General features: G+C 37.2%; 2 protein-coding genes across 2 annotated transcripts; both read left to right on the top strand.

The window, feature by feature from the left end:
* Window positions 1-369: 369 nt before the first annotated feature.
* Window positions 370-885, top strand: LOC107719347 (cytosolic phospholipase A2 gamma-like; the record flags this gene model as incomplete). Its single annotated transcript, XM_016526745.1, has 2 exons — window positions 370-535; window positions 614-885. Coding segments are annotated over 2 exons (330 nt in total), but the record flags the coding sequence as incomplete, so codon positions are not given.
* A 1,451-nt stretch (window positions 886-2,336) lies between these two features.
* On the top strand, window positions 2,337-26,188 carry LOC107719348 (cytosolic phospholipase A2 delta-like). Its single transcript, XM_016526746.1, has 14 exons — window positions 2,337-2,405; window positions 3,094-3,119; window positions 3,273-3,384; window positions 3,882-4,024; window positions 4,109-4,310; window positions 5,283-5,391; window positions 5,473-5,613; window positions 6,663-6,728; window positions 6,806-6,847; window positions 7,039-7,302; window positions 7,671-7,814; window positions 8,461-8,538; window positions 8,616-8,770; window positions 25,991-26,188. Exons 2-14 carry the CDS (start codon window positions 3,094-3,096, stop codon window positions 26,186-26,188), a joined length of 1,680 nt encoding a protein of 559 aa, XP_016382232.1. The 5' UTR covers window positions 2,337-2,405.
* Window positions 26,189-27,175: the final 987 nt, after the last annotated feature.

Genomic DNA, 27,175 nt, shown 5'->3' on the forward strand with positions numbered 1-27,175 from the left:
TAACGACAAAGTTTTGAGTTCTGAAACTTACAGGATGTTTTTATATTACAATGCTCTCTTATGTGTCAAATGATCAAGAGAACTTTGGTTTCTCAGTTCATGACCCCTTTAAACAAAAGTGCATACGTTTTCATTTTAACTGGTATTTATTTATAACACCTGGAGAGAGCATCCGCCAGCATTCCCATTCATCTCAGCCTTATGATTTCAGTCAATAACAAGTAAAATTTCAACTGAAATCTCTGTCTAATCCTTTCAGCATTCCCATTCATCTCAACCTCATGATTTCAGTCAATAACAAATTAAATTTCAACTGAAAACTCTGTCTAATCCTTTCAATAAATTAATTCTGGTGCTTTTCCATTGCAGACAGTGAGAGAAGCTGCTGATATGTTCAAGAAACTAAAGATCCCTTTCCCTGAAGTTAACATTCCCAGTGAAGACCTGGAGAAACTGAAGGACTTCTATGTGTTCAAAGGCCAAAACGCTCCAACCGTGATTCACATCCCTCTATTTAATGTGGTCAACTGTGGAGGCAAGTTAAGATTGTCTAGTTGAATAAAACTACAAAAAAAAAATATATATATATTTAAGTGTTTTGTTATTTCTTCAGATGAAGTTGAGGCCTGGAGGAACAAATATCGCACCTTTCAAGGCCCTTACAGCGCTGAGATGATCACTGATCTTATGGAGGTCGCTGGAAAAAACATCTCAAACAACAGAGAGAAACTGAAGGAGCAGATTGCTGCGGTCGTTGGGAAAAAAGCACACAACTAATGAGAATCTGAAGAGTGCACAATGTTCTGAAATGAAGAGGCAAAGTCATTACCGTTTGTTTGAATAGTTTTCTTTTTTACGTAAAATGATGTTCCAGTTATAGTTAATGTTGACACATTTTTCTGATTAAATAATTAAATATTACTTGCATCTAGGAAACAACAACTATGTAACTAATGTTCTGCTTATTAAAACAACGTATATTTCTCATCAAGTTAGTGCTTTTTACGCATGTGTACATTTATACCAGTAATTATTTGTGAACGGATGTTCAGCTGTTCTTTTTAATAGTCAACTTATTTTAGGACCATCAGTCACAATTCCTTTACTACACAATGCTGATTTGAAAAGTGACATCGAAGTGAGTTGCAATTCATTACCTTCACCACTGCTGTTTTGGTAGGCTTCATTAATGTCACATTTTTCAGTTGAAGTGTTTAGTATGTCCGTAAGAAAAAGCTTTGCCACCCCTGTGCATAAAACGCAAATGTGTGTATAAATGTAAACATTTGCATGACTGTGCTTCAATGTGATGATGGCATAAAAGTACTGTGTAATGCGAAATAAAGGTTGCACACATCGCAATCATGTTATGTGACTAGTGTAGTCCAATCAGGAAGAATGTATGGTTCTTTTTAGCGAGTTTATGTAGACTATTCATGAACAAATGATGAATCCAGCAAGTCAAAAACACACAGCACCTTTGTAGCCGATTCACGAACACATGACTCTTATTCAATTCAATTCAAGTTTATTTGTACAGCGCTTTTCACGATGCAAATCATTGCAAAGCAACTTTACAGCAAATTAAGTTTCTACAATATTTAGTGGTAGCTTGTGAACTTCAAAAACACAGAATAGGATGCCTGGTATTTGAAACATTTATGATATTTGACAACATTCTAAACATTTATGGATTAAAATGTATGTAATATTGTATGTTTTTTTTTTATCCATTTCACAAATTTATAGCTTGATGAAAATTAAACAATAAAAACATTGTTCACAAGCGAGATTTATCTTTAATGTTTCTGTTTTCTTCACACATCACATTTTATGTATCTCTCTGAAGTCTCTTTGGCACTAAAGTACACTAATTCTTACTCTTTGTTTTGTTTTTTTGGCAAATGCTTTTATCCAAAGCAACTTGCATTGCAGTCAAGGTTCACATTTGATCTCTTAAAAACAAAGTTGAAATCTGTCCATTGAAATTAAAACCAAACCCTGGCACACCATAAATGACGATGCATGCAATCTTTAATTTTACGTATGCATGCACTTCCTTATGCAATACCATGTTGCAGCCTGTTCTGCTGGTAATGAGCATGAAGGATTTCCCCTGTTCTCACTGAAAAGGACAACAGAACAACCTGTTTTCTGCCACACAAGCTAGGTGAGGTGCATGAGGAGAGGCTACATAATTAATATACAAGGAAATATCACACTTTTCCTGGTCTCAGTGAATGATTGAGTCATTCATCATTCATAACCCCACCCTCAGGATGATGTCTAGACTTGCAGTGTAGTTTCAGAGCCCTATATAAGAGCATCTGCTGGCTGAAGGTCAGATAAGGACTGCCGTCTTGTTTTTTGGGTGTGGTATTGAAGACTCACGATTTACAGAAATAGTAAGTATATGTTTTAAAGCCTTATATAAATAATGTCAGGGCAATTTAAATGTTTCATGTCATTATAAATTGCATGCGACAACCTTATTAGTGATCCGCACACTACCAAAAGTGCATAAAAATATACAATGATGGTGAAAAATGATTTAACTGTGGGAGCCATTTTTCAGTGTGACAAAGTTTTGCTTTTTTTTTTTTGCATCACAATCTTTACAACGTTATTGAAATATACTATAAATAATTGTATGTTTGAAACATATACTGATGTTTTGATCCAATAGCAGTCTGACTCTAAAAACTATAAAGATGCAAGATTGCATGATGTCTGAAGTAATCAGCTGTATTTTGGCCATCTAATATTTTATTTAAAATTAATAAAATAATTTAAAAAAATATTTCAGATCATGCTTTTCACATTATTTAAACGTTAAATTATTCAAAAGTGTTTTCATTTTAAGCTGGAACACATATTTCACACATAGTTTCTACTTTATTTACGTTTCCCTATTAAACAATATTTGTATTTACTTTGACGCATGCATACTATTAATGTTTTTCACATTTACTCTGTTGTTTCTTTGGTTTATCATAATTCTCTAAAAACAGCCTATCAGAGTTTTCTGACTTGCTGTATCCTCAAAAATATTCATTTTAAATGATAGAAACTGACTTGACTCTTGTTTTACAGATGAGTGCATCTAAACCCAAGGAAAGGTACGTAATCCTGCCCAGATTTCTACAACAAACTGCTATATTCTGAGAATAAACTTCAGATTTAATTGCATTGAAATCTAGAATATTGGACATCTTCTAAATATATCAAATAAGTCATGTTCAGGTCAGCACTGATCTGTCTGTCTGTCTCAGCGGTAAGAGGAGAATCGAACCCTTTCTGAATAGGAGCGAGCAGGAGTTTGTAGCCAGCAGGAGAAACACTGTTCTACAAACCCTGAAGAAGCTTAAGATTCAATGCAGTCGGGTAAAACATCATATGTTATACTTCATATTTCCAAATGCTTATTTTGAATGATGTGTTGGGTGATGAACATCAGCAGTCAAGCATCAATGTCACTCTCTTCATTGTGAAAAACGATGCCATTCCTAGGTAGCAAGCATTTTGATGTGTTCTTACAATGCTTTACCATTTCAAAAAGCTCAGCACAATCAAAATGATAACTTTGGTAGCATTACATTCTGTTGTTTTATCTAAAATCTGTTAGTGCATAAATAACTTTCACACTTTTTACAATAAACATTTGTAAAGGAAAAGTGTGCTTCCAGGAGCAAGACTGGACACGCCTGAGTTTTTAAAAATAATTACGTTAGTCACGGGATTTAACTGTGGGATGGGAACAGACGTTTGTAAACTACTGTATATCTCAGTTCATTTTCCATTAAACGACTAAGCAAGTCGCAAGAGTTCCAAGTTGGAATTTTTTGATACTTCTGATACTTTGAATGGTCTGTGCATTTCAGAAAGAGGTGCCAAACATAGCATTACTGGGTTCTGGAGGAGGACAAAGAGCCATGGTGGGTTTGCTGGGATCCCTGGTTCAGCTTGATAAAGCGGGTCTTCTGGACTGCATCCTTTATCTGAGCGGAGTCTCTGGATCCACCTGGTACGAACCCTGAGAAACAACAAACACGCAGAGATTCAATTGAGTTGAATGTCAAAAACGAGAGCAGTATGTTCTTCTCTGAAGGTGCATGGCCTCCTTATACCAAGAACCAGACTGGTCCACCAAACTAGAGACCGTGAAAGACAGAATCATCGAGAGAATCAGAGGTCCAGGAGTCAGCTTGACAGACGCAATGGCCAAACTGAAGAAATATTACTACGGGAAAGACTTCTTCAGCTTGACTGACGTCTGGGCAGTGATGGTCATCACGTCATATGTGAAAGAGGTCTGTAACTATTCATGACCAGGGATGGATTTTTCAGGTTTAATTTGTATTCATAATTTAGAAAATTATAGGGTGGTATGATTTACAGCCTGTCTTTCCAAATACTGCTGAATCAATATAGTTTGAGTTTGATGCATAGAGAAGGTTAGTTTATCATTTTTACCGAAAACAAGCTATTTATATCTTGCAGTTCAGTGGCCAAATGATGTTGATTCAGTGTTCCTGAATTGGACTTTTCTTTTTTTATTCACTAAAAAGAACTGGTTCATTATAGCAGTCATTTGTTCGTGAATCGGGCTACACAGGTTGGGCTTTGTGGTTGCATATTTTGTCATTTGTGTCCCTGGAGCACAAAAGCAGTCTTAAGTCGCTGGGGTATATTTGTAGCAATAGCCAACAATACATTGTATGGGTCAAAATTATACATTTTTCTTTTACGCCAAAAATACATCAATGGAAAGATTATTTATTCAGCTTTCAGATGATTTATAAACCAAATTTTTGAAAAATTGACCCTTATGACTGGTTTTGTGGTCCAGGGTCACATTTAATGCCAGGGTAAACAAGTGTTATAAATGTACATGACATTGAAAAAAATTAAAATATGAAAGAACTTTGATAGGTTTACAATGTTATTTATTATGGCAATGCAACATTTCTGTTTGTAAAAAAGGGTCCAGCATCTCCTATAGTAGACTTATAGGTTACATAGCCCTACACAGAAATATTACATTTTAAATTGAGAAAGAACAAACCAACCTAGCGATAAAACTGATGGACATCTCCAAAAAAGGATGTACTTCAAGTTTTAAATGGAACATTTCTCTCTAAGCCAGCAGTCATATTTCTTTTAAGTAGGCTACACCTAAGAATGAAATGGTAGTGAATCTCGACTCTTGAGTTTCTCACTGTAAAAATGTCCTATGAAGCTTCATCCCTATAATACAATAACATGATGTGTGTTTTCTGTAGATCGACGAGCACGCACTCACAGAGCAGCGGAACCAGCACAAGAAAGACCCGTTTCCCATCTACACAGTGATCGACAAGCAATGCAAACAGAGCAATGAGCAGAGCAGAGGTCTGTGTGTGATGCAAGAAAAGGGATGAAACGTTAATGTGCTCGTGTCAATTGTTACATGGACATGTTTTCTGTCTGCAGACCCCTGGTTTGAGATCAATCCATATGAAGCAGGTTATTCCCTCACTGGAGCGTTTGTGGACACCTGCGACTTTGGCAGCCAGTTTCACGAAGGCACAAAGAAAAAACATCAGGATGAATTTGACATGCTGTACCTGCAAGGTAAAAAGCTTTGTCACAGAGGAGTTCAATATTTGGGTAACACTTTATTTGTAATATCAACTTACATAAAACAAATTCACTGTAAACCACGGCTTCACGGGGCTTATTGCTTTTATAAAACGGTTATTCCATATACGTAGTAAGGTTTCACAAAATAAAACAGAGCAAATAAAGTGTAATGATATTAATAAAAACAGTATTCTTCCACCAAACAATGTAGCTCCTCAGAAACAGTTGTGGTTGCAACAAAGTGGTTGCCGAGCAACAGACAAACATAAACAAAGGTGTATGTTACTTTGTAGAGTAATTTACAACAGCTTCGAACGCGGCTCAGCCAATCAGAATCAAGCACCGGAACTCTCCGTTGTATAATGATCTAATAAACATACCTCTGCATCCAATGGAAAATCAATTTAATGGATCTGTGATATAATGTCACATACTTTTACCCAAAACACTTTCACTTTAGGACACAACCAGGTAGAATGCAAAAAAGTAGCTTCTTCTGTACCACATCTAAAGCAGAGGGGTTGTTAAATTTATGTAATCCGGATGGAGTGTAATAAAGCTTTACATAACTGTAATGTTATCTTCAAATCCAGCTCCCATCTACGTAGTTTTGGATTTATCTGGATCAGCTAAAAACTGGCTTGACATCAGAGCATCATATATTCTAGAAATTGTTTTATATAATGGTTTATCAGAGTAGCAGAGTTGCTCAATAGCAGTACGTTTTTGATTTGACGCTTAAACAGTCTCGTAATTGCAAATAACTAAAGAATTCTTTATTACTCAAGTTATATTTATTCTTTAACTGTTCAAACGACATTAAAACACCATTCTCAAAACACATTGGGAGCTATCTATTCCTCCATAAAGGTGTTTTAGGGGGGAAACAAAATTGTCTATAAAATAATCAAATTAATAAAATAATTACAAATTGCCTTGAGACACATCCTTGTCGCTTAAAAAGTTTGCAATTCAATCATACAAAATCTCTGCAGTTTATTTTGCACTTCCAAGTTTGTTGATCTTGTGTTTTTCTGCAGCTCTTTGCGGCAGCACTTTAGCGGATGAAGTGGATATTAAGAAAACCATGTGGCAAAAGATAAGCGGTGAACATTTTTTCTGAGGACTGAATTTTGCTTGAAGTCAGCTGTTATTTTATTATCATCCTTTTTATGTTTTTCAGATTTCTTTAAAAACGAAACAATACTTGAGGCAATGAGAGAGGGTAAAGCATTTCTTACTGCTTTTATTTAAGTAGCTGTTTTTAATTAAGAACTAAAGTATTTTTATTTAAGTACAACATTAAGCATAATTGCTTCTGGTTGTGGGAAAACTGATATCGTAACATCATAAATTTGAATGTGGAAAAAGTGTTTTTTTGCAATGTGTTCATCTTTACTCAATATATATTGACAGAAGAGCGTGAGATGAGTGAGAGGAGACATGAAGCAATGAGAAGAGAGAAGGAAACAGATCTTGCGCCCGAAGCAGTACTGCACTCTTTTACAGAGCCCTGTCCGCCAGACTCCGACAAACGTGGGTTCCCTTCAGACGATCCAATCCCCCCATCTTTAGACGAATGTTACCGGGCGCTCATGGATGTTGTGGACATGAATATCTCTGCTTTGAATGGCGAAGATACTTCTGGTTTTGATAAATCCATCAGAACAAATTTGAACGGTAAAGCATTATACATCACAGTGAGAACCTGCTGTTCAATGACAACAGATTTGTGAAGAATGGTCAAAAAAGCCATATTTCACATCATATCTGCATTTAAAAATGGTCATTTGTGCTTTGAAAAAAAGCGTCTGCTAAATATGTGACCCTGGAGCACAAAACCAGTCATAAGGGTCCATTTTTGTACATATATAAACTAAAAATTGTTTATATAACTATTTTATATCTATATATTTTATATCCATATAAAATATATAACTATAAAATATATAACTATATTTTATATCCATATAAAATATATGGATAAGGTAGCATTTACAATAATATGTAATAATAACTCAATCATGTCATGTCCTGTTTTCTTACAGACCTCTCTGGAGGCAAAAGTCAGCTGATTGATCCAATGAAAACACTGGAAACTGTTGATAAAAGAGCAGAAAAACGGTATATAAAACGTTTCACCATAGATGTGTGCGAAGATTTGAGTAGTCGGATCAAAATTTGGCTCATTGGTAAGTTGAATTGTCTCTAATTTCCAAAAAAATAGGCCTAAATTTAAGATTTATGTAGGCTATTTGAATTGCATGTAAAATTTCTATCCATTTGGAATACACAGTAAACTTAAGTGATGCATATTTGTCAGTCACACATAAATGAAACTGGTCAATTTTTTTGAATTAATACCAATAAACAGTAGCCACACTCTAAAAAATGCTGGGTTAAATACAACCCAGTGCTGGGTAAAATAGGGACAAACCCAGCAATTGGGCTGTTTTGACCCAGAGGTTGGGTTAAATGTTTAACCCAACCTTCTGGGTAGTAACCCAACCGCTGGGTTAAAATAACCCAATTGCTGGGTTTGTCCCTATTTTACCCAGCACTGCGTTGTATTTAACCTAGCATCTTTTAGGGTGCAGGTTTATATATAAACTTAAGTGATGCATATTTGTCAGTCACACATAAATGAAACGGGTCAATTTTTTAAAATTAATACCAATAAACAGTAGCCAGGTTTATAGATTTAGCAGCATTTAATTGTTTGCATTCCATACACACAATAAGCGGTAATGAAACAATCAAGTCCACAGCCAAAATGGTTCTTGATAACCTGAGAATCGTTTAAAGAAATGAATTAGAAAATGTATAACTGTTTTACAGATGCTGGGATTAGTATTTGTAAATGCATGGCTCAGTGGATCTGGGGAAGGAAATATAACTTCCTCCACAACATGACAGGTGAGAACAGACCTGCTAAAAACCCGCAATTCAATGAGAATACTAAAAGGGACTCATTTCACACTGTGATCGATTAGATGAAGCAGTGCACTCCACTATTCTGCAAAGTGAGACGAGAGACTATATAGACGCAGGACTGCTGCTGAACTCACCCTACTTCTCAGTGCTGAGAGAAGAACGAGACATCGACCTCATCATTTCCCTGGATTTCAGTGATGGAGATCCTTTCATGGTAGGCCTGGCTATTATACACATAGAATTCTTTACAAACCCCTCACAGGATGTGCAAAATTTTAATTTTATAGCTACACTCTAAAAAATGCTGGGTTAAATACAACCAAATGCTGGGTAAAATAGGGACAAACCCAGCAATTGGGTTGTCCAGCATTTTTTAGAGTGTAGCTATAAAATTAAAATTTTAAAATTTACCCAGCACTATTTAACCCAGCATTTTTTAGAGTGTACAGTAACAAAATTTAAATAACTATAAATCCATCTTCAAAATGCATGTCTGTCTTAAGCCTGTAATAACTGTTTATATATTAGGCCTGTCGGGACGGAATTTGTGGGTAATTTTTTACATATGCCATTCACCCATGCATGTCATGATAGGAGAAACTAAGCTTTTCAAAGCTTTTAATTAATTGAACCATTTGCTTCGCAAAATAACTGTTTCGAAGCGCTCGAAACACCACATGTTGGTGACACCAGCTGGTCGGAATGGTGTAAATGCAACTAAAATTCAGTCCAAACATGCATAAATACAACTTTTACAAACCCATTGCAAACATTTCTATGAAATGTATTAAATGCAATTAACAAATCATCTAATACCATTAAATATTAAGTGTCTGTATAATTTGGGTTCTTTTATCAGTTTTCAGGGTTTGTTTTGTTTCTTCTGTGAATTAATCAAATCAATGTAGGCCAATAAGATACCATTAGCTACTATTATTATGTTTAATTATACAAATGTCTCATAAAAATCTTGTTCAATGGTTTGGTTTGCCGTTCACAGAAATCATCCCTGGCCACGAACCATTGACATTTTTTAATTTAGATTTTTTTAAATCACGTAACTTTGGCAGTTTGATACCCCTGTTGAAAAAACCAGCATATGCTGGTTAGGTATGTTTTGACGCTGGGATGCTGGTTTAAGCTGGTCCTTTGCTGGTTTATGCTGGTCCTTTGCTGGTCCTTTGCTGGTTAATGCTGGTCCTTTGCTGGTTTAAGCTGGTCCTTTGCTGGTTTAAGCTGGTCCTTTGCTGGTTTAAGCTGGTCCTTTGCTGGTTTAAGCTGGTCCTTTGCTGGTTTAAGCTGGTCCTTTGCTGGTTTAAGCTGGTCCTTTGCTGGTTTATGCTGGTCCTATTGCTGGTTTATGCTGGTCCTTTGCTGGTTTATGCTGGTCCTTTTGCTGGTTCTTAAACCAGCATCCCAGCGTCAAAACATACCTAACCAGCATATGCTGTTTTTTTCAACGGGGACGCGCTTCGAAGCACTAGTTCAAAACAAAGGTTTCGAAGCTTCATGAAGCAGTTCTTGGAATGCGCCAAATACTAATCATATCCTAATTTAAAAAAAAGTTAGCCCTGGCTACTTTGGCGCATGTTTGGTGTAGGGTTAGCGTAGCTGTAGGTTAATTCCCTTACGAAAATTCACTACAAATAAAACCAAAAAAGCTATGGATACTATAGCCTAGTTAAACCATGGTAACCACAAATTAACCATGGTCTTGCTACACTAACCATCGTTTAACCATGGTATTTGTAGTAAAACTGTGGCTATACAAATGGTAATCACTGAGCCAAAAAACCATGGTTACTACAATTTTACTATAATAAAACCATGGTTAAATTTTTGTAAGGGTTGTCACAACAAGTGAGAAATATCAAACATAGACCACGCAGAATGGCAAACCAAATAGAAACGCCCAAAGTCTACAAGCAAAACAAAACTATCATCAACATTGACTTAGCTTTTCAAATAGCTAGAACTCTATACATTTAAAATGTTTTAAAAGCGACCCAATGATGGCTTTTTCTTACTCAATGATATTTTAGCATAGCACTCTAACAGAGAATTGACAACGTTTGACCTGATCAGACTAGCGATGTTACAAACTTATGTAACGTTATTAATTTTAAAACAACAATTAGTCAAAACAACATTCGCGCAATTCATCCGTGCAACCAAAACACTGTTCTTCAGCAAGACGCATGCAGGTTTATTTCTGAACCGCTAGAGTGCCTAGGGATCGTAAAACTTGTATGTTGTTTTTATTTAGTACTGCCCTCAATAAGCTATTTCACATAACAGATGTTTACATACAGTATAGTCCATATATGGACACATATAGACAATATTAATAACTGAATTTACACAAATAAACCAGTTCAAAAGTTTATAAACGCTTGTTTCTTAATGCTGTCATCCTGAGCAGTAAAACTGACCACTGTTCTTCAGAAAAAACAACAACTTTATTTTCTTTTCCAGCATCTTCTGCACATTTTGAACCCTTTTTAACACTGAGTGTGATTTTTTGAGATCCATCTGTTCACAATGAGGATGACTGAGGAACTCAGATGCGACTATTACAAACATGATGCTCAAAAAAAAAAGAATTATAATTGGGGTGTAAAAACCTTTGAACAGGATAATCAGTGTAAATTTATCTTATTTTGTCTTCTGGGAAAAGTAAATATCTCATCTAGCTTTTGGAAGGGTGGTACTTTATATCTTTAAACAAAATAAGAGCAATTTACACTGATCATTCTGTTCCAAGAGCTTTTAATGAAGCCTTCACTGTTAAAAATTTCCTGTAGAAATTACAGTAACTTACTGGCAGCAGTTCGCCAGTAACTTACTGTAAATTAAACTTACAGTAAAAGTACTGTATTAATAATTACAGTACCATTTAACTTGCTGTAAATGTATTTATAGTATGTATACTGTACTTTTAATTTTTACTGTAAAATATACAGTAATTTTATGGTCTTTTCTTCAGTAACGTATTGAAATACAAGAAAAAAAAATTTAAAATTATTTTATGAAAGTTGTGTTGTGAGCACTTGTAGCGCGTGTGTTGTCAAGTTGATGAAGTTGTTTTCTTAATTTGCAGGTGTTTTTTCTATTTGCAGCGTGTTGAGCTCTCTCGGCCACCGTATTTATGCAGTAAATAGATTGTTCTATCAACAAGTTCATCCAGATCAACCTGTTGCCTGCCACTCAAACTTACTAAAGGTGAGGTGCAGCACCTCCCTCCCCAACACACCCACACACAAATCTGTGCTGGTGCTGTTGCTGAAGACTCAGGATCCGCAGGAACTGTGAGTATATGTTTTAAAGCTTTATGTAGATGAGGTATTTTCAGCAATAGAAGAGCAGTTAACATTTTAATGTCATTATGCTTGGCAGGTGACAACAGTAGCATGAATGAATCCAACATTTGTCAGTAATAAGCTTTAAAATAACTATGACCTGCACACGACCAAAATTGCATAAATAAACAATCATGGTGAAAAATGATTTGAGGGATTCATATTTCAGTGTGAAAAATGTATCCATTATCTAATGTTATATTTGAAAGTAATCTCAATTATAGTGTAAAATAAAATTAAAAATGAATTGCAATAGCTTATGTTTACAGTTTTTAACTTTTAAAAGGGACATCGGATGCCCATTTTCCACAAGTTGGTATGATTCTTTAGGGTCTTCATGAAATGTCTGTAACATACTTTGGATAAAATTTCTCAACTGTTGTGTAAAACAATTATCTTTTTCCATAGACAAAAACCTGCTCTGTTCACGGAGAGCCGTTTTGGTGTATGTCTCTTTAAATGCTAATGAGCTACTGCTCACCCCCTAGAAAAAGCACCAGCAAATCAAGCAAACATCTTCATCAGTTTGACAGCAGGCGCTGCAAATGCTCACAATGCAAACAAATAAAGACATGCAGAATTTTATTTGCAGTGCATTTCTTTATTTGGTTGTGTTGTGAGCACTTGTAGCGCGTGTGTTGTCAAGTTGATGAAGTTGTTTTCTTAATTTGCAGGTGTTTTTTCTATTTGCAGCGTGTTGAGCTCTCTCGGCCACCGTATTTATGCAGTAAATAGATTGTTCTATCAACAAGTTCATCCAGATCAACCTGTTGCCTGCCACTCAAACTTACTAAAGGTGAGGTGCAGCACCTCCCTCCCCAACACACCCACACACAAATCTGTGCTGGTGCTGTTGCTGCAGACTCAGGATCCGCAGGAACTGTGAGTATATGTTTTAAAGCTTTATGTAGATGAGGTATTTTCAGCAATAGAAGAGCAGTTAACATTTTAATGTCATTATGCTTGGCAGGTGACAACAGTAGCATGAATGAATCCAACATTTGTCAGTAATAAGCTTTAAAATAACTATGACCTGCACACGACCAAAATTGCATAAATAAACAATCATGGTGAAAAATGATTTGAGGGATTCATATTTCAGTGTGAAAAATGTATCCATTATCTAATGTTATATTTGAAAGTAATCTCAATTATAGTGTAAAATTAAATTAAAAATGAATTGCAATAGCTTATGTTTACAGTTTTTAACTTTTAAAAGGGACATCGGATGCCCATTTTCCACAAGTTGGTATGATTCTTTAGGGTCTTCATGAAATGTCTGTAACATACTTTGGATAAAATTTCTCAACTGTTGTGTAAAACAATTATCTTTTTCCATAGACAAAAACAGCTCTGTTCACGGAGAGCCGTTTTGGTGTATGTCTCTTTAAATGCTAATGAGCTACTGCTCACCCCACCCTTCTCTTCTGTGGGGTATGTTGACACACAAGACACCTGAATTGCTGCCTTGGGGTGTGTTTCCCAATAACATTGTCTCTTTGTGTACTATGAAGACTCTAAAGGTATACGCATCTTAACCATAGTTATACCTTTTCTAGGCGTGTTCCCCGAACTATACCTTAGGAGGTTGCTTAAGGCAGGGGTTTTCAAACTTTTTGGAGCCAGAGACCCCTTGCAGGGAAGAAGATTTTCAAAGGACCCCCTCATAATTATAACAGTGTTTAAGGCTAAAGTTTAATGTGAGTGGGAGTAATGAACATAATATGATTGTTTTATTGGTGCAAATGGTCCCCATTGTATATGTACTATTTAATACAGCATAATATAAATACATTTACCATTAAACAATTAAAGTTGCATTGGTGTATAAGTTGCATTTTAATGTTACTTTCAGAAATAATTAAATACTTAAATAAAATAAAAAATTTAATTTGCAGCCTTTTCTTGTTTTTGTAAGTGTAATTTATATATAGAACAACAAGATGGCGCCACAGATGGATGCCACGGTGTGGAGCTCTCCCATTCTTTTGTTCTGTGTCTAGTCATTCTTTTACTATCAGTTTTACCAGAGACAACTATTGGACATAAGGCAACAAACACCAGACAAAAAAAAAATTCAGTTTTTTTTTATTATCCAGACGCTTTGTTGGATGTTCTAGTCAGAGGGGCAGCAGTCCTATTCAAACAAGTTCAGATGAAAACGAGGAAAGCGTGCTATCGCACTGGTTAAGATCTGCAAACGCAGTTTCTGATATATCCATCTAGCGAATCTCCGATCGCTTCCTAACAAAATGGATGAACTACTTCTCCTCACCTGCACAAACAAGGACTTTTCAAAATCTGCTGCATTGTGCTTCACTGAAACCTGGCTGAGTGAAGCCATTCTGGATAATGCGCTACATCTGCTGGGCTTCCAGCTGTTCAGAGCGGATCGCATCATGGAGTTAACAGGGAAATCAAAAGTCGTTGGACTGTTCCTACATAAATGAAGGTTGGTGTTCAGACATAACAACTCTAAAGAAGATGTGCTCTCCTAATTTAGAGGTGCTCTTCATACATGTTAAAACTTTCCATTCGTCACAGGAGTTTTCCTCTTTCATTCTTGTGAATGTTTACATCCCTCCGGACATGTGTGTGAGCGCAGCGCTTCAACAGCTGGCTGAACAAATAACTGAAACAGAGCAACGGTACCCGGACTCTCTTTTAATCGAACCGTATCGTGGAAGAATACACACATGGGATCACCGTGGGGATCACAACATATGACACCTAGCCTAGCACATGGGTTAACCAACAGGCAACTTTACGAGTGTTAGGCCGAGGGTGACGAGGAACTCCACAGGGTTCGCCTTGTGGGGAACTGAACTGAAGAGCAGAATAAGTGCACGCATCTGGTCCGTAGAAGGGAATGGCGCAGCAAGCGAGACACCGAGCAGTTCCTCTGGTTTTACTGGCTACTCGAGGCGAGTACATGAGAGGACACTGGCTCTACACGAAGGCTATAAAACCTAGCAAACGTGTTTGGTGTCACCCAGCCCGCAGCTCTCAGGGCCGTTTGCTCTTACGCTTGCCGCCTGGTTTGGCGGGGGGCCTGGACGAGCGGCGCCTCACCCCTGCAGCCGGGGGCAGGATGTGCTTGACAGTCTCCATCTGTTTCTGGGCAGCCGAGAACTGCTGGTCAAAGCTCTTGACTGCATCGCCGAATAGGCCGGCCTGGGAGATAGGGAATTTGTTGATCTCCCGCATATCCACCAGGTTCAGCCAGAGATGGCGTTCCTGGATCACCAACATGGCCATCGTCTGACCAAGGGAGCGCGCAGTGACTTTCGTCGCTCGTAAGGCAAGGTCCGTTGCTGTGCACAGCTCCTGCATCAGCCCTGGGTCAGAACTACCCTCGTGGAACTCCTTTAGTGCCTTGGCCTGGTATACCTGCAGGAGTGCCATGGCGTGCAGGGCGGAGGCAGCCTGTCCAGCGGCACCGCAAGCCTTGGCCGTAAGCACGGACAAGAACTTACAGGCCCTGGATGAGAGACGAGGGTTACCCCTCCAGGTGGCAGCGCTCCTTGGACACAATTGCATCGCAACCGCGCACTCAACCGGGGGGATTGCCTCGTAACCCCTGGCTGCCCCACCATTGAGGGTAGTGAAGGAGGAGGAGGCACCAGACCGGTTTCGGGCAGAAAAAGGTGCCTTCCACGACCTGATCACCTCCTCATGCACTTCCGGGAAGAAAGGCACCGGGGCGGGGGGTTGAGAACCAAGATACCAATCATCTAACCTAGACGACTCAGGACACGGTGGCTCTCTCCACTCGAGCCCGACCACCTTGGCAGCCCAGGAAAGCATAACCGTTAATTCTGGGTCAGGCTCAGACAACGCTACTCTCCCCGAAGGGTACAACGCAGCCGAGTCTTCATCCCCAGACTCCAGCTCACCCTCTAATGCCACAATCGACATCTGGTCATCCAGAGGAGCACCGAATGAAACGGCCGGTCCCCCATTAGAAGAACCGGCACGTTCACCTGGAAGCTCCACAGCTTGCGGTGTGCTAGAGGAATGGGGGACCCACTGAGATTCACTCGCCGGGTTTACCCCCTCTGTAACCCTCAAGTCACCCTGTCTATTCACCGAAGTAGCCCTCTTCTGCGGTGCAGAAGAAGAACTAGATCGGGGCATAGGTAAGGGGACTCCACCTCTCCTGAGGTATTGGAGTCTCGACCGCAAAGCCGAGATGGTCATCCTCCCGCAGTGAGAGCATGACTCATCCAAGAAAGCAGCCTCAGCATGCTTAATGCCCAAACACGTGAGGCAATGATCGTGACTGTCATCCGGTGCCAGGTAACGACTGCATCCAGAAACACATCTTTAAAAAGACGCAACGTCACACCCGTGTCTTGCTCTTTTAGGGAAATTTGATCTTTCAGAACTACTGAAGCGCACAGGGGAAACCACTGCTGCAGCGCCATCACCCCAACACCAGTGCTGAAGAAGCCTCTTCCCCAGAGCGCTTGTTGACTCGTCAGAATACTTCTCTTCAGACAACAGGCAGAGCAGAATGATAGAACCGCTTGGCTCCGAAGCGAAAAGCTGAATATGCGTTGCACCTGCTGCGTACTTATGCTCGTGCCGTGACGAGCAGCAGCTGGATGCAATTATCGCATGCCAATGTGCATTGGCTCGTTTAGTTTACACTCGAAGATGATAGGGCTCTCAGGCGAGATCCCAATACGTCGGTCACCAACGTGACTCAGAGTGACCAACTGAAAGGGAAGTCCTAACCAACAAGTGTTTTCCATGACAAAGATGGTAGGCTATCAGTCACTCAGTAGGTACTCTTAATAATGTTAAAAAGGTTTAATATTTTTTAGATTATAAACTTGTTCATTTCGTTGGAAAGTGCAATGCGCTTCTGAATGGCTGTGATATTTGAGTGATGGAAGAACCTCAAGCTCTGGATTTACTGATTGAAATACCAGGGCTGCATTATTTTGCTCAAAAAGAGTGTGAAATATTATTACAATTAAAAAAAAATTTTTTAAATAAAATTTAATTGTTGCAATTAGCTATCACAACTAAAAATGTATTGTTAGAATAACATCCCGGTGGATTTAACTTGTTGAGATAACTCAAAGATCTAAGCTGTCTGTTAATAGTTGTCACTGTCACATGATCAATCATAAATCATTCTAATATGCTGATTTGTTGCTTAGGAAACATTTCTGATTATTATCAATGGTGAAAACGCTTGTGGTTATATAGGTCTTCTGACAAGAAAAACTGACTCATGAGTTTATCAAATGATTTTCAGAAGATTTACTTTTATGTCAACTCTTTTGTTTTATAGATGAGTGCATCCAAACCCCAGGAAAGGTGATTCTGCACAGATTAACACTAACAACTGTGCTGCATTACTTACACAATTAACATCTATAACAAACTGGATAATTCAGAGAATAAACTATTGAAATGAACTGCACAATAAATTGTATTCAGATCTAGAATATTTATTTCAAATAGGTGAAGTTAAATTCAGCACTGCTCTGTCTGTCTGTCTGTGTCTCTGCTGCAGCAGTGAGGTGAGATTCGGACACTCTCTGAATAAGGAGGAGGAAGAGTTTGTAGCCAGAAGGAAAAACACAGTTCTGCAATGCCTGCAGAAGTTTAATATACACTGCAGTCAGGTAAAACATCTTACGTTATACTTCATATATCTAAGTGGCTATATGGATATGACCAACAAATAACTCTCCCTTACAGAAAAACCACATAAATTTCACATTTTCCACATGTGATCACGTGTGTCCACATATTTTGCACGTCACCACATGTTGCAACATAATAGAGCACATGTGGCACAATGACTCAAGTTGTTAGGTCTAAATATAACAAAATTACAAAAGAGACCAATAAATATTGAGTTTATTGAACTTAATAGTGTCTCTCGGTGTACTTCTATCAACTTCAAGTTTACTTCATGCTATGGGAACAGTGATTGAAAACACTGAGTCACATTTTTTTACATTTATGAACAAATCTGAAATAGTGCATTCCCAGTTATTAAGATTTATAAAAAAAAAATGCATTACTAGGATGTAGTTATCCATTTTAAATTCTTCATAATATGAATAGTGTATAAGGATTGCTCAATAAAACTTAATGGAATTTTACTATACAATTGAGATCTTAAACAGGATAAATTATTTTTTTTTATGTCAAACATAAGTTTCACTCTCTTGATTGTGAAAAAACTATTTCCTTAGGTTTATGCTTTAAGTGGTGTGTGTGTTTCAGGATAAAGTGCCAAACATAGCATTACTGGGTTCTGGAGGAGGACAAAGAGCCATGGTGGCTTTGCTGGAATGCTTGGTTGAGCTTGATAAAGCGGGTCTTCTGGACTGCATCCTTTATCTGAGCGGAGTCTCTGGATCCACCTGGTACGAACCCTGAGAAACAACAAACACACAGAGATTCAATTGAGTTGAATGTCAAAAATGAGAGCAGTATGTTCTTCTCTGAAGGTGCATGGCCTCCTTATACCAAGAACCAGACTGGTCCACCAAACTAGAGACCGTGAAAGACAATATCATCAAGAGACTCAGCGGACCAGGAGTCAGCTGGGACGACAAATCGGCCAAATTGAAGAAATATTACATGAAAGACTTCTTCAGCTTGACTGACCTCTGGGCAGTGCTGTTTGTCACATCATATGTGAAAGAGGTCTGTAACTATTCATAACACAACCCACCTTGACTTGTTGAGAGTAGAAGTGGTCATGTTCAGTTTTAAAGTGCATGTGTTTTTAGGTCGACCTATGGTGGATTTTATGGATAACGATAACTAGGTATTATTAGATACATATCATATATATATATATTTTTTTTTTAATGATTTATATTATGTCTATTATTATTATATATTATATATCACACATATTTCTTAAATATATACATATATGTGTGTGTATTTCTATATACATATAAATATACACAGTACACACAGATATAGCCTAATATGTAAACACAAACATTTATTCTGGATGCGATTAATCATGATTAATAGATTTGGCAGTCCTGTATGCAGCTGTTGCATGCTGATAATATTAATTGCAATGAACAGTTTTAAATTTTAAAGAATTTTAAAATTCTAACATTGAAATGCAAAACTATTTTTAAAATGTCGAGAAATTGAGAAATTTTTAAATTATTAGAAGTCAGAGCAATCACAGCTTTTATTTACTCACTGCTTTAATAACACTAGTAGTGACAGTGTTAAAAATAGACCATCGTTCATGAGAACGAATATGAAATCTACTCTCAGAAAGAGCCACTTCTCTTAATGAAGTAAAGTTTCTGGTGGAACCTTCTGCAGAACCTCAAACATCCTGTTGTAAACTCAAACTTCAGCACATTATTTCAAACATCTCAAAGCCTTTTCTTTAGGATGGTATCAGTGGAGGAACCGCTGACTGTCTTCATTTTGTACATTCCTCAGAGAAGCGCCCTTTCTAAAAGGTTCTGCCAGTGGAGCGATATGAAGAACCCCAAATGTTGCCTCACGTGCCTTTAAATTTTTACATTTACAGCTTGTTTTTAAAACTTAAATACTCAGGACATGTTGAGCAAATGCCATCAATCAAACTTTTTCGTGATCGCCCTGGTAGTCTCCACTACAACATAACACTACAATAAAAAATATGTTCTCTTCAGATCGATGAACAAACACTCACAGATCAGCGGGACCTGCACAATGAAGACCCGTATCCCATTTACGCAGTGATCGACAAGCAATGCAAAAGGCGTGAGGAAGGAGGTCTGTGTTTTTGTCTGAAAGAGACTCTTAATGTGTTTGTGTCAGCTGTTGTATGGAGGTGTTTTCTGTCTGCAGACCCCTGGTTTGAGATCAGTCCACATGAAGCAGGTTATTCCCTCTCTGGAGCGTTTGTGGAAACCTGCAACTTTGGCAGCCAGTTTGACAACGGCTCAAAGAAAAAACACCAGCCTGAAATGGACATGCTGTACCTGCAAGGTAACAAACTCTGTTGCAGGACTGCTGTAGCATGCAGAGAGAGCGCAGCCAAAGAAGAGTAGGTTAATAGAGAAACAGACAAACATCCACAAAAACACAAACACAAGTCCAAGGGTGCAAACAGCTCCAAGTAAAATAATTATGACAGGGCATGAATGCAACACATACTTTATATCCACAGCGGCTAACAAGCTTAACAAGGTAACAAGCGGGCATGTTTAATTGTCTAGGGAACTCACAAGGGTAACTAACAGACACAGTAGGAACAGCGAGACACTTCAACAAAAGTCCAAACACCAACACACAGGGAATATATAACAACTGCTTTATTTATTATTCGTAATACCAACTTTCAGTGTATATTGTACGCTGTACATTGAACTGACCTAAATTAGATAATAGAACAAAACACATGAATATTCTCTGTGACATCTAGCTAATTGTCAAGTAAAAACTGAAATGTAGCCAAGGGAATGATTGGAAATGTTCAAAAATAATTTTTTCAACTTAAAACTTTATTTTGCATTGACATTGTAGAAACTCACTTAATTTGATTTCATTTCATTTATTTGTATAGCACAAATAAACACACCAGGAGCTGACCACTGTGCTTTACAGAGTATAAGATAAAGCGAGAGAGAGAAAGCAGGAACACATAATGAAATAAAAACATAATTAAGATTTGTTAAATGCCTAGGCAAGAAGATAAAACGTTAACTTCGATTTAAACTCATGTACAGAGGACAGGGATCTCAGAGATAAGGGGAGGCTATTCCAGAGCACTGACAATCATTAAAACAGGAGTAATATGTTCACATTTGCGCACTCTATTTCATTATGACACACAGAAATGAATACTTCAGTACAGACACATCTCTGCCATGAGCTCTGTTCAGGAAGCTGAGGGACAAAATTAGTTTCATTTATTTGAAACGTTGTGTTTGTTTCATCTTGTGTTTTCTGCAGCTATGTGCAGCAGTGCTTTAGCTGATGGAGAGGCGACCTGGAAATGGATAAAAGGTACAACTTGAATTGTAAAACTTGAAGATTTAATTCTGCTTAAAAGTCATTTCGTTTTCATTTGATTTTGTTTTTCAGCTATTTCAGTACCTGAAATAAAATCGGTATTAGACAAAATGGAGCAAGGTATAGAATTTTATTATGTTTATTTATCGATTAGTTCCATGTATTCAAATATTTGTTGAGCTTTCATTTGTGGCCAAGCAGATGTTCAAGCCACATGCTGAAATATTAAGTGTCAGACTCATCTAAAAATACCGTAAAACCAAAATTTATTCAGACACCTTCAACATTTCTCACATTATCACAGTTTATTTGCTATAGTTTAGAAATGTGTAATAAAATATAGAGTGAAACTGTGTCAGAACAAATTCATCTTGATAATGTCAGATAAGTTGATAGAAAGGTATGTAACAAAACACGCTCAGGTCAAAGTGTGAAATCAAATTTTTGGTGCCACATTTTTTTATCAGGTAGTCCACTGTATGAAGAATGTTTTGGAATAATATGTCACAGTTTACTTTATTTTGCTATTCTCACTTACATAAATGAACTATAGTGTCCTGCACCCACTAGTAAAAAAAATATATAAAATATATAAAATTATATCTAGTGTCTGAATAATTTTTGGTTTGACTGTATGTATTAAAAAGGTCTCTTCAAAACTGTTAACATCCCATGGATAAACCTGTAGCACTTGCTAAAAATATATCACCAGCCCTGATGTGATATTGTTTTGTATGATTGCTTCTGGTTGTGGGGAAACACCTGCTATTCACTGTAAAAATGAAAAGATCAATCCGGAGGAAACGCCTCAAGAACCACTCAGGAGCCTGTCGGTGAAGGTCAGTGAGGAACTTGCAAGGTTTCTTGACAAACTCTTTCAAAAGGAATGAACAACTTGAATTATTTTATTCAATGCATTAATGCAATTCATGGAAGCACAAAAAAAATGCAATACATGTTACATAGAGTTAACTAAAAACCAGGTGGCTCAAATCTACTGTCGGTTATTAAACGTCTTTCCCCTATTACAATTCAATGTATATTGCAATCAATGTAAAGTAATAATAATAGTTCGTCATGCAATAGAAGACGAACAATGAAAAAGAAGAAGCAGTTGGTTGAAAATAAGGGGAGGTGTTAGATTTAACACCAAAACACCATGTCAAAATACTTGAAAAATGTCTGTAAGTACAGATTAAAAATGCTATTTTCCATCAACACGCATCTGTCACAGGTAGTGCTAAGCATGTTTGATGAAGAAGGAGAATCCACAAAGAATTTTAATATATCCACAAGAAGAAACACACAGGAATAAACTTATAAGCACAGGAATACATTTTAAAATTTAATTTATTTCTGTGATCAAAGCTGAATTTTCAGCATCATAACTCCAGACTTCAGTGTCACATGATCTTCAGAAATCATTCTAATATGCTGATTTGCTGCTCAAGAAGCTGTTTTGTAACATTATACACTATACCATTCAAAAGCTTGAAATGTTTTTTGAGCAGCAAAATCAGAATATTAGAATGATTTCTGAAGGATCATGTGACTGGAGTAATGATGCTAAAGATTCCGCTTTGAATTCACAGGAATAAATTAAATATTAAAATATATTCAAATAGAAATGTTATTTTAAATAGTAAAAATGTTTCAAAATGTTGCTGTTTTTGCTGTACTTTGGATCAAATAAATGTAGGCTTGGTGAGCAGAAGAGATTTCTTAAAAAAACATTACAAATCTTACTGTTCAAAAACTGTTGACTGGTAGTGTGTGTATATAAGCAAGACATTTTGCAGTGTGCTTATGTTTGTTTAATTTGTCAATGTATTTCCCTGTCCCCGTCGTCTATAGACGAATGTTACCAGGAGCTCTTGAACCCTGTGGATGCTGACCCTTCTGCCCTTGAGCAGTCCTCCAGAACAAAGCTGACCGGTAAACTTTTCCTAAAGTGTGCTAGAATTTATATAGAGAATATCTGGGGCTAGTTGTCACACTTACTGCAGTGAATATTTCTCAGGGGTGGTTCATTTTTGTTTTTAAGTTTATTTCTGACAGACAAAAGAAGTTATTCATCACATTTGTTCATCACTTCAAGGGTAGATAACATCTGAACTGATGCAATGAAAACAAGGCTGTGATGGAAATATGAGTTTCGATGAAATCGAGTTTTTTTGTTAGAGAAATAAATATTTGTACTATTTTATGTTCACAAAGGTAAACAATAGTAATATGTCCCCCTCTTTTTGCAGACCTTTTTGGAGGCCAAAGGCAGTTTGGCCAAACTGCTGATAAGCACAAAAAAACAGCCAGGTCAGGTCACCTTTATTTACAGTATATAGCACTTTATACAATACAGATTGTGTAAAAGCAGCTTTACAGTGTTAAACAGAAAAGGCTTGTAAATGTTGCAAACAAAATTAAATTCTGCTATAATAATAATATGTTTTATTTATATAGCACCTTTCAGCATCTTTAACACTAATGAAACGGCCTAGCTTGGCAATGCGACCTAATTGAAAGAATGCGGATTTGGTGACAGAGTTAATATGAGCTTGAAAAGAGAGAGATGAATCGAAAATAACACCTAGATTTTTAACATTACAAGATGATCTAATAGGAGTACCAGCTATCTCACAAGAAAAGTAATTAGGAATGCTGCTACTGAGTGACAGGGTTCCAACAATAATGATCTTGGTTTTAGCCATGCTTTGTTTTTAAAAATTAGAGGTTATCCAATCTTTTATTTCATGTACGCAAGCAGAAATGGTGTCAATTGGAGTGGATAGAGCAGGCCTAGAGATAGAGTAGAATGTCATCAGCATGTAAATGGTAATTAAAGCCATATCGGTACAAGATTTGATGCAGGGGGAGTATGTAAATAATGAATAATAGCGGGCCAAGGACAGATCCCTGGGGGACACCTTGCTTCAAATGGACAGTAGGGGATTGAAAATCCTGCACTGAGATGTAGAACTGTCTGTCAGAGAAGAAAACCAGGAAAGAACAGCACCAGAAACACCCACATCAGAGAAATAAGTAAATTATGGGAAACAGTATCAAAGGCAGAGCTAAGGTCAAGTAGCAGAAGTATAGAGAGAGAACCAGAGTCACCAGAGAGTAGTAAATCATTCAGTACCTTTACAAGTGCAGTTCAATGCTATGCAATGGACGAAAGCCAGATTGAAAGGCATCAAAGAGATTATTTTCAACTAGAAAAGACTGAAGCTGGGAGGCAACAGTACAGTATTTTCCAATAATTTAGCAATGAACGATAAATTTGAAATTGGACGATAATTAGATAAAACTGAGGGATTGAGGTTGAGTTTTTTGAGAACTGGGGTGAATGCAGCAGTTTTAAGTGGCACAGGGAATGATGAACAGAGGTAAGAGATGCATTGATGAAATGAGAAATAGGTGCAGAGATGACAGAGTGGCACAGTTTTAGAAGAGGAGTAGGTACAGGATCAAGACGACAGGTTGACGAATTAGCTTGCAAAATTAAATCAGAAACAGAAGAGGGATTGGCAGAGAAAAGTCCGACAGGAACTGACCAGAGAGATTGGGCCTAAAGCTAAACTTCGTAGCCTCATTAGAGAAACACTGGTGGAGGGCATCTGTCTTTTCCAATAAATACTTCATGAAGGAAAGCAAAATTGATCTGAAGTTAAACCATCATGAGATGGAGGTTTGGTAAGCTTATTTATTGTGTTAAATAATACTTTTGGCCTATTACATGATTTGTTGGTCATACAATGATTGGTCATACAATCTTTTACATTTTTAACACACTGTGTTAGCTTAGATAATTTAGAAGTTTCATCTGGTCTTGTTGAAATATAGATCCATCTACCTATCTCAGCGAGGCAGGGAAACATCATGGACTGATGGCCAGTCCATCACAGTCTCTAATATGACACTGTGATCATATAAGAGACACTTATATCATATTAGAGACACTGTGATGGACTGGTGTGTATCCGTGGTGTTTCTTCCTATACTACACAATACATTTTAGCAGCTGCAACTGAGATTGCAACTTTACACAAAAGATTCCATAAAAATTCAAAATACTGTTTTTTTTTCTAAGTTTAAAAAACGATAATCTGAAGATCCTGTGATGAAACCTTTTTAATCTGCAAAGAACCATGTAGTTAAGAACCCTATACAGCCAGGAGTTATTGATAAGACCCTAAGAACCATTTACTGAGCTGAAGAACTGAAGAGTTTTAGAAAACTAATTTTGAAGAGTGTATTTGTTTCATTGATCTTTGTAGATGCATTGCTCAGAGGATCTGGGGCAGGAATTATAACTTCCTCCACAACATGACAGGTGAGAACAGACCCGTTTGGTAACTGGAAATTCATTGTGAATAATAAATCGACTCACTTCAAGCTATGGTTGAGTAGATGAATCAGTGCCAGCCGCTCTTTTGCAAAAAGAGACGAGAGATTTAATAGACGCCGGACTGTTGATCAACTCACCCTACTTCTCAGTGCTGAGAAAAGAACGAAACATTGACCTCATCATTGCTCTGGATTACAGCGATGGAGATCCTTTCACGGTATATGCTTATTTAATTCAATATAATGCACACATTGTCTCAAAAAAGTTAATTTAAAAGAATACATCCCCTAGAAATGTAAATTCCATCACCATTTACTCACCCTCATGTTGTTCTGATCCCATATATAAACTCTTCTTTCTTCTGTGGAACACAAATGGAATTTTTTTAAATAATGATGACATTCATAGTTGCCACCATAACCTAAAATATACAGAACTTCAAAAACACTGACAGATAATTACAAATGCTGTGCATCATCTGAAAAGATAAAAACAAGAAAGAAAAACATTTCAAAAGATTTTATTTTGAGTTCTGTAATATCTGGATAGAGCCTCCATCCATCAAGTTTCCCATTCATCTCAGTGGTGGTTTCTTGCCTGGTGCATGATGAAATATAGAGTAAAGGGGGAGATTTAAGTGAATACCGTCATTCTCAACAAAAATGTCTGTCTAAGCCTTTTAATTAAGTGCTACCGCTCTATTTTTCCATTGCAGACAGTGAGAGAAGCTGCTAAAACGTGCAAGAAACTAAAGATCCCTTTCCCTGAAGTCAACATTCCCAGTGATGAAGGGAAGAAACCAAAGGACTTCTATGTGTTCAAAGGCCAAAACGCTCCAACCGTGATTCACATCCCTCTGTTTAATGTGGTCAACTGTGGAGGCAAGTTAACATCTTCCAGTCATCCTGAATAATGCAGAAATGCTGAATAATGCTGCAGATTTCCAGATTCTCTGAAGATTCTTCAGATCATATTTAATGTCTGATAAACTGTTAACATGCATGTTACATTCTGACTAGGTGTGGTAATGAGAAAAAGCCTAAAATACCTTATAACCTGCATATATTCACCGGACACATCAGTTTTTGATATTGTAGTCATGGTTTGATTTGTACATTAAATGAATGCGTGCTCCCTTTATCTGTTGATTTGTTGAGTGACAGAGGCGCGTGCTCTTTCAGTGAAGTTCAAATTAGACTCGCTTTTGGGAAAGACAAAGAATTTTGTGTAATAGAAATATGCGGCTTGAATTCATGTTGAGGTGTGTTGAACGATTACTAAACAGTTTAATCTAAATAATTGCGTGCTCCATTGATCTTTTGCTTGTTTGATTGTGCGACATGGATGCGCGTGCTTGGTCCGGACCCTTAAAGTAAAGTTTACTTTTTCTGCGCCATTATTTAAAGCCCAAAAAAAGTATGTCTTAACCCATATCACACCATTTGCTAAGCCACATTATTAGGGGTTCAAGCACCTAAGGTGCCGGAAGTTCCCTGAACTCTATTGTACACTGTAAAAAATGACCGTGAATTTAGAAAGACTGTAAAAATGCTACAGTAAAAACCTGTTAAATGGTTAACGGTAAGTTCCCCTACTATATACGGTGAAAAACTGTATAGGACATTACATGTAATTTTACGGTAGTATACCGTTTTTGGAAGTGAAAAAGACCGTATAATTTACAGTGAATAACCGTAAATTGACATTCCCACAATTCCCTGCGTTACATTTCAAATTTGATGTTTTTTTTGTTGAAATAACTATGTTTCTTCTTATTTTTTTCTTATCAGTTTTGTATATTAGGGTTGTGTGTTACACCTAATGTTGTTAAATGAATGTTTATTGCATTATTTCAGTTTCATGTGTGTTACCATGATGGTGTTTAGTGTTTGTGTTTCTA

Source organism: Sinocyclocheilus rhinocerous, unplaced genomic scaffold, assembly GCF_001515625.1.
Source record: "Sinocyclocheilus rhinocerous isolate Xijiao unplaced genomic scaffold, SAMN03320098_v1.1 scaffold1803, whole genome shotgun sequence".
Classification (NCBI taxonomy): Eukaryota; Metazoa; Chordata; class Actinopteri; order Cypriniformes; family Cyprinidae; genus Sinocyclocheilus; species Sinocyclocheilus rhinocerous.

Excerpts from the sequence above, each read along its gene's own strand:
- LOC107719348 (XM_016526746.1), top strand. The coding sequence starts at position 3,094 with ATGAGTGCATCTAAACCCAAGGAAAG. Across the intron at positions 6,729-6,805 it reads CATGTGGCAAAAGATAAGCG|ATTTCTTTAAAAACGAAACA; the intron begins GTGAACATTTTT and ends TATGTTTTTCAG. Across the intron at positions 8,539-8,615 it reads CTTCCTCCACAACATGACAG|ATGAAGCAGTGCACTCCACT; the intron begins GTGAGAACAGAC and ends GTGATCGATTAG.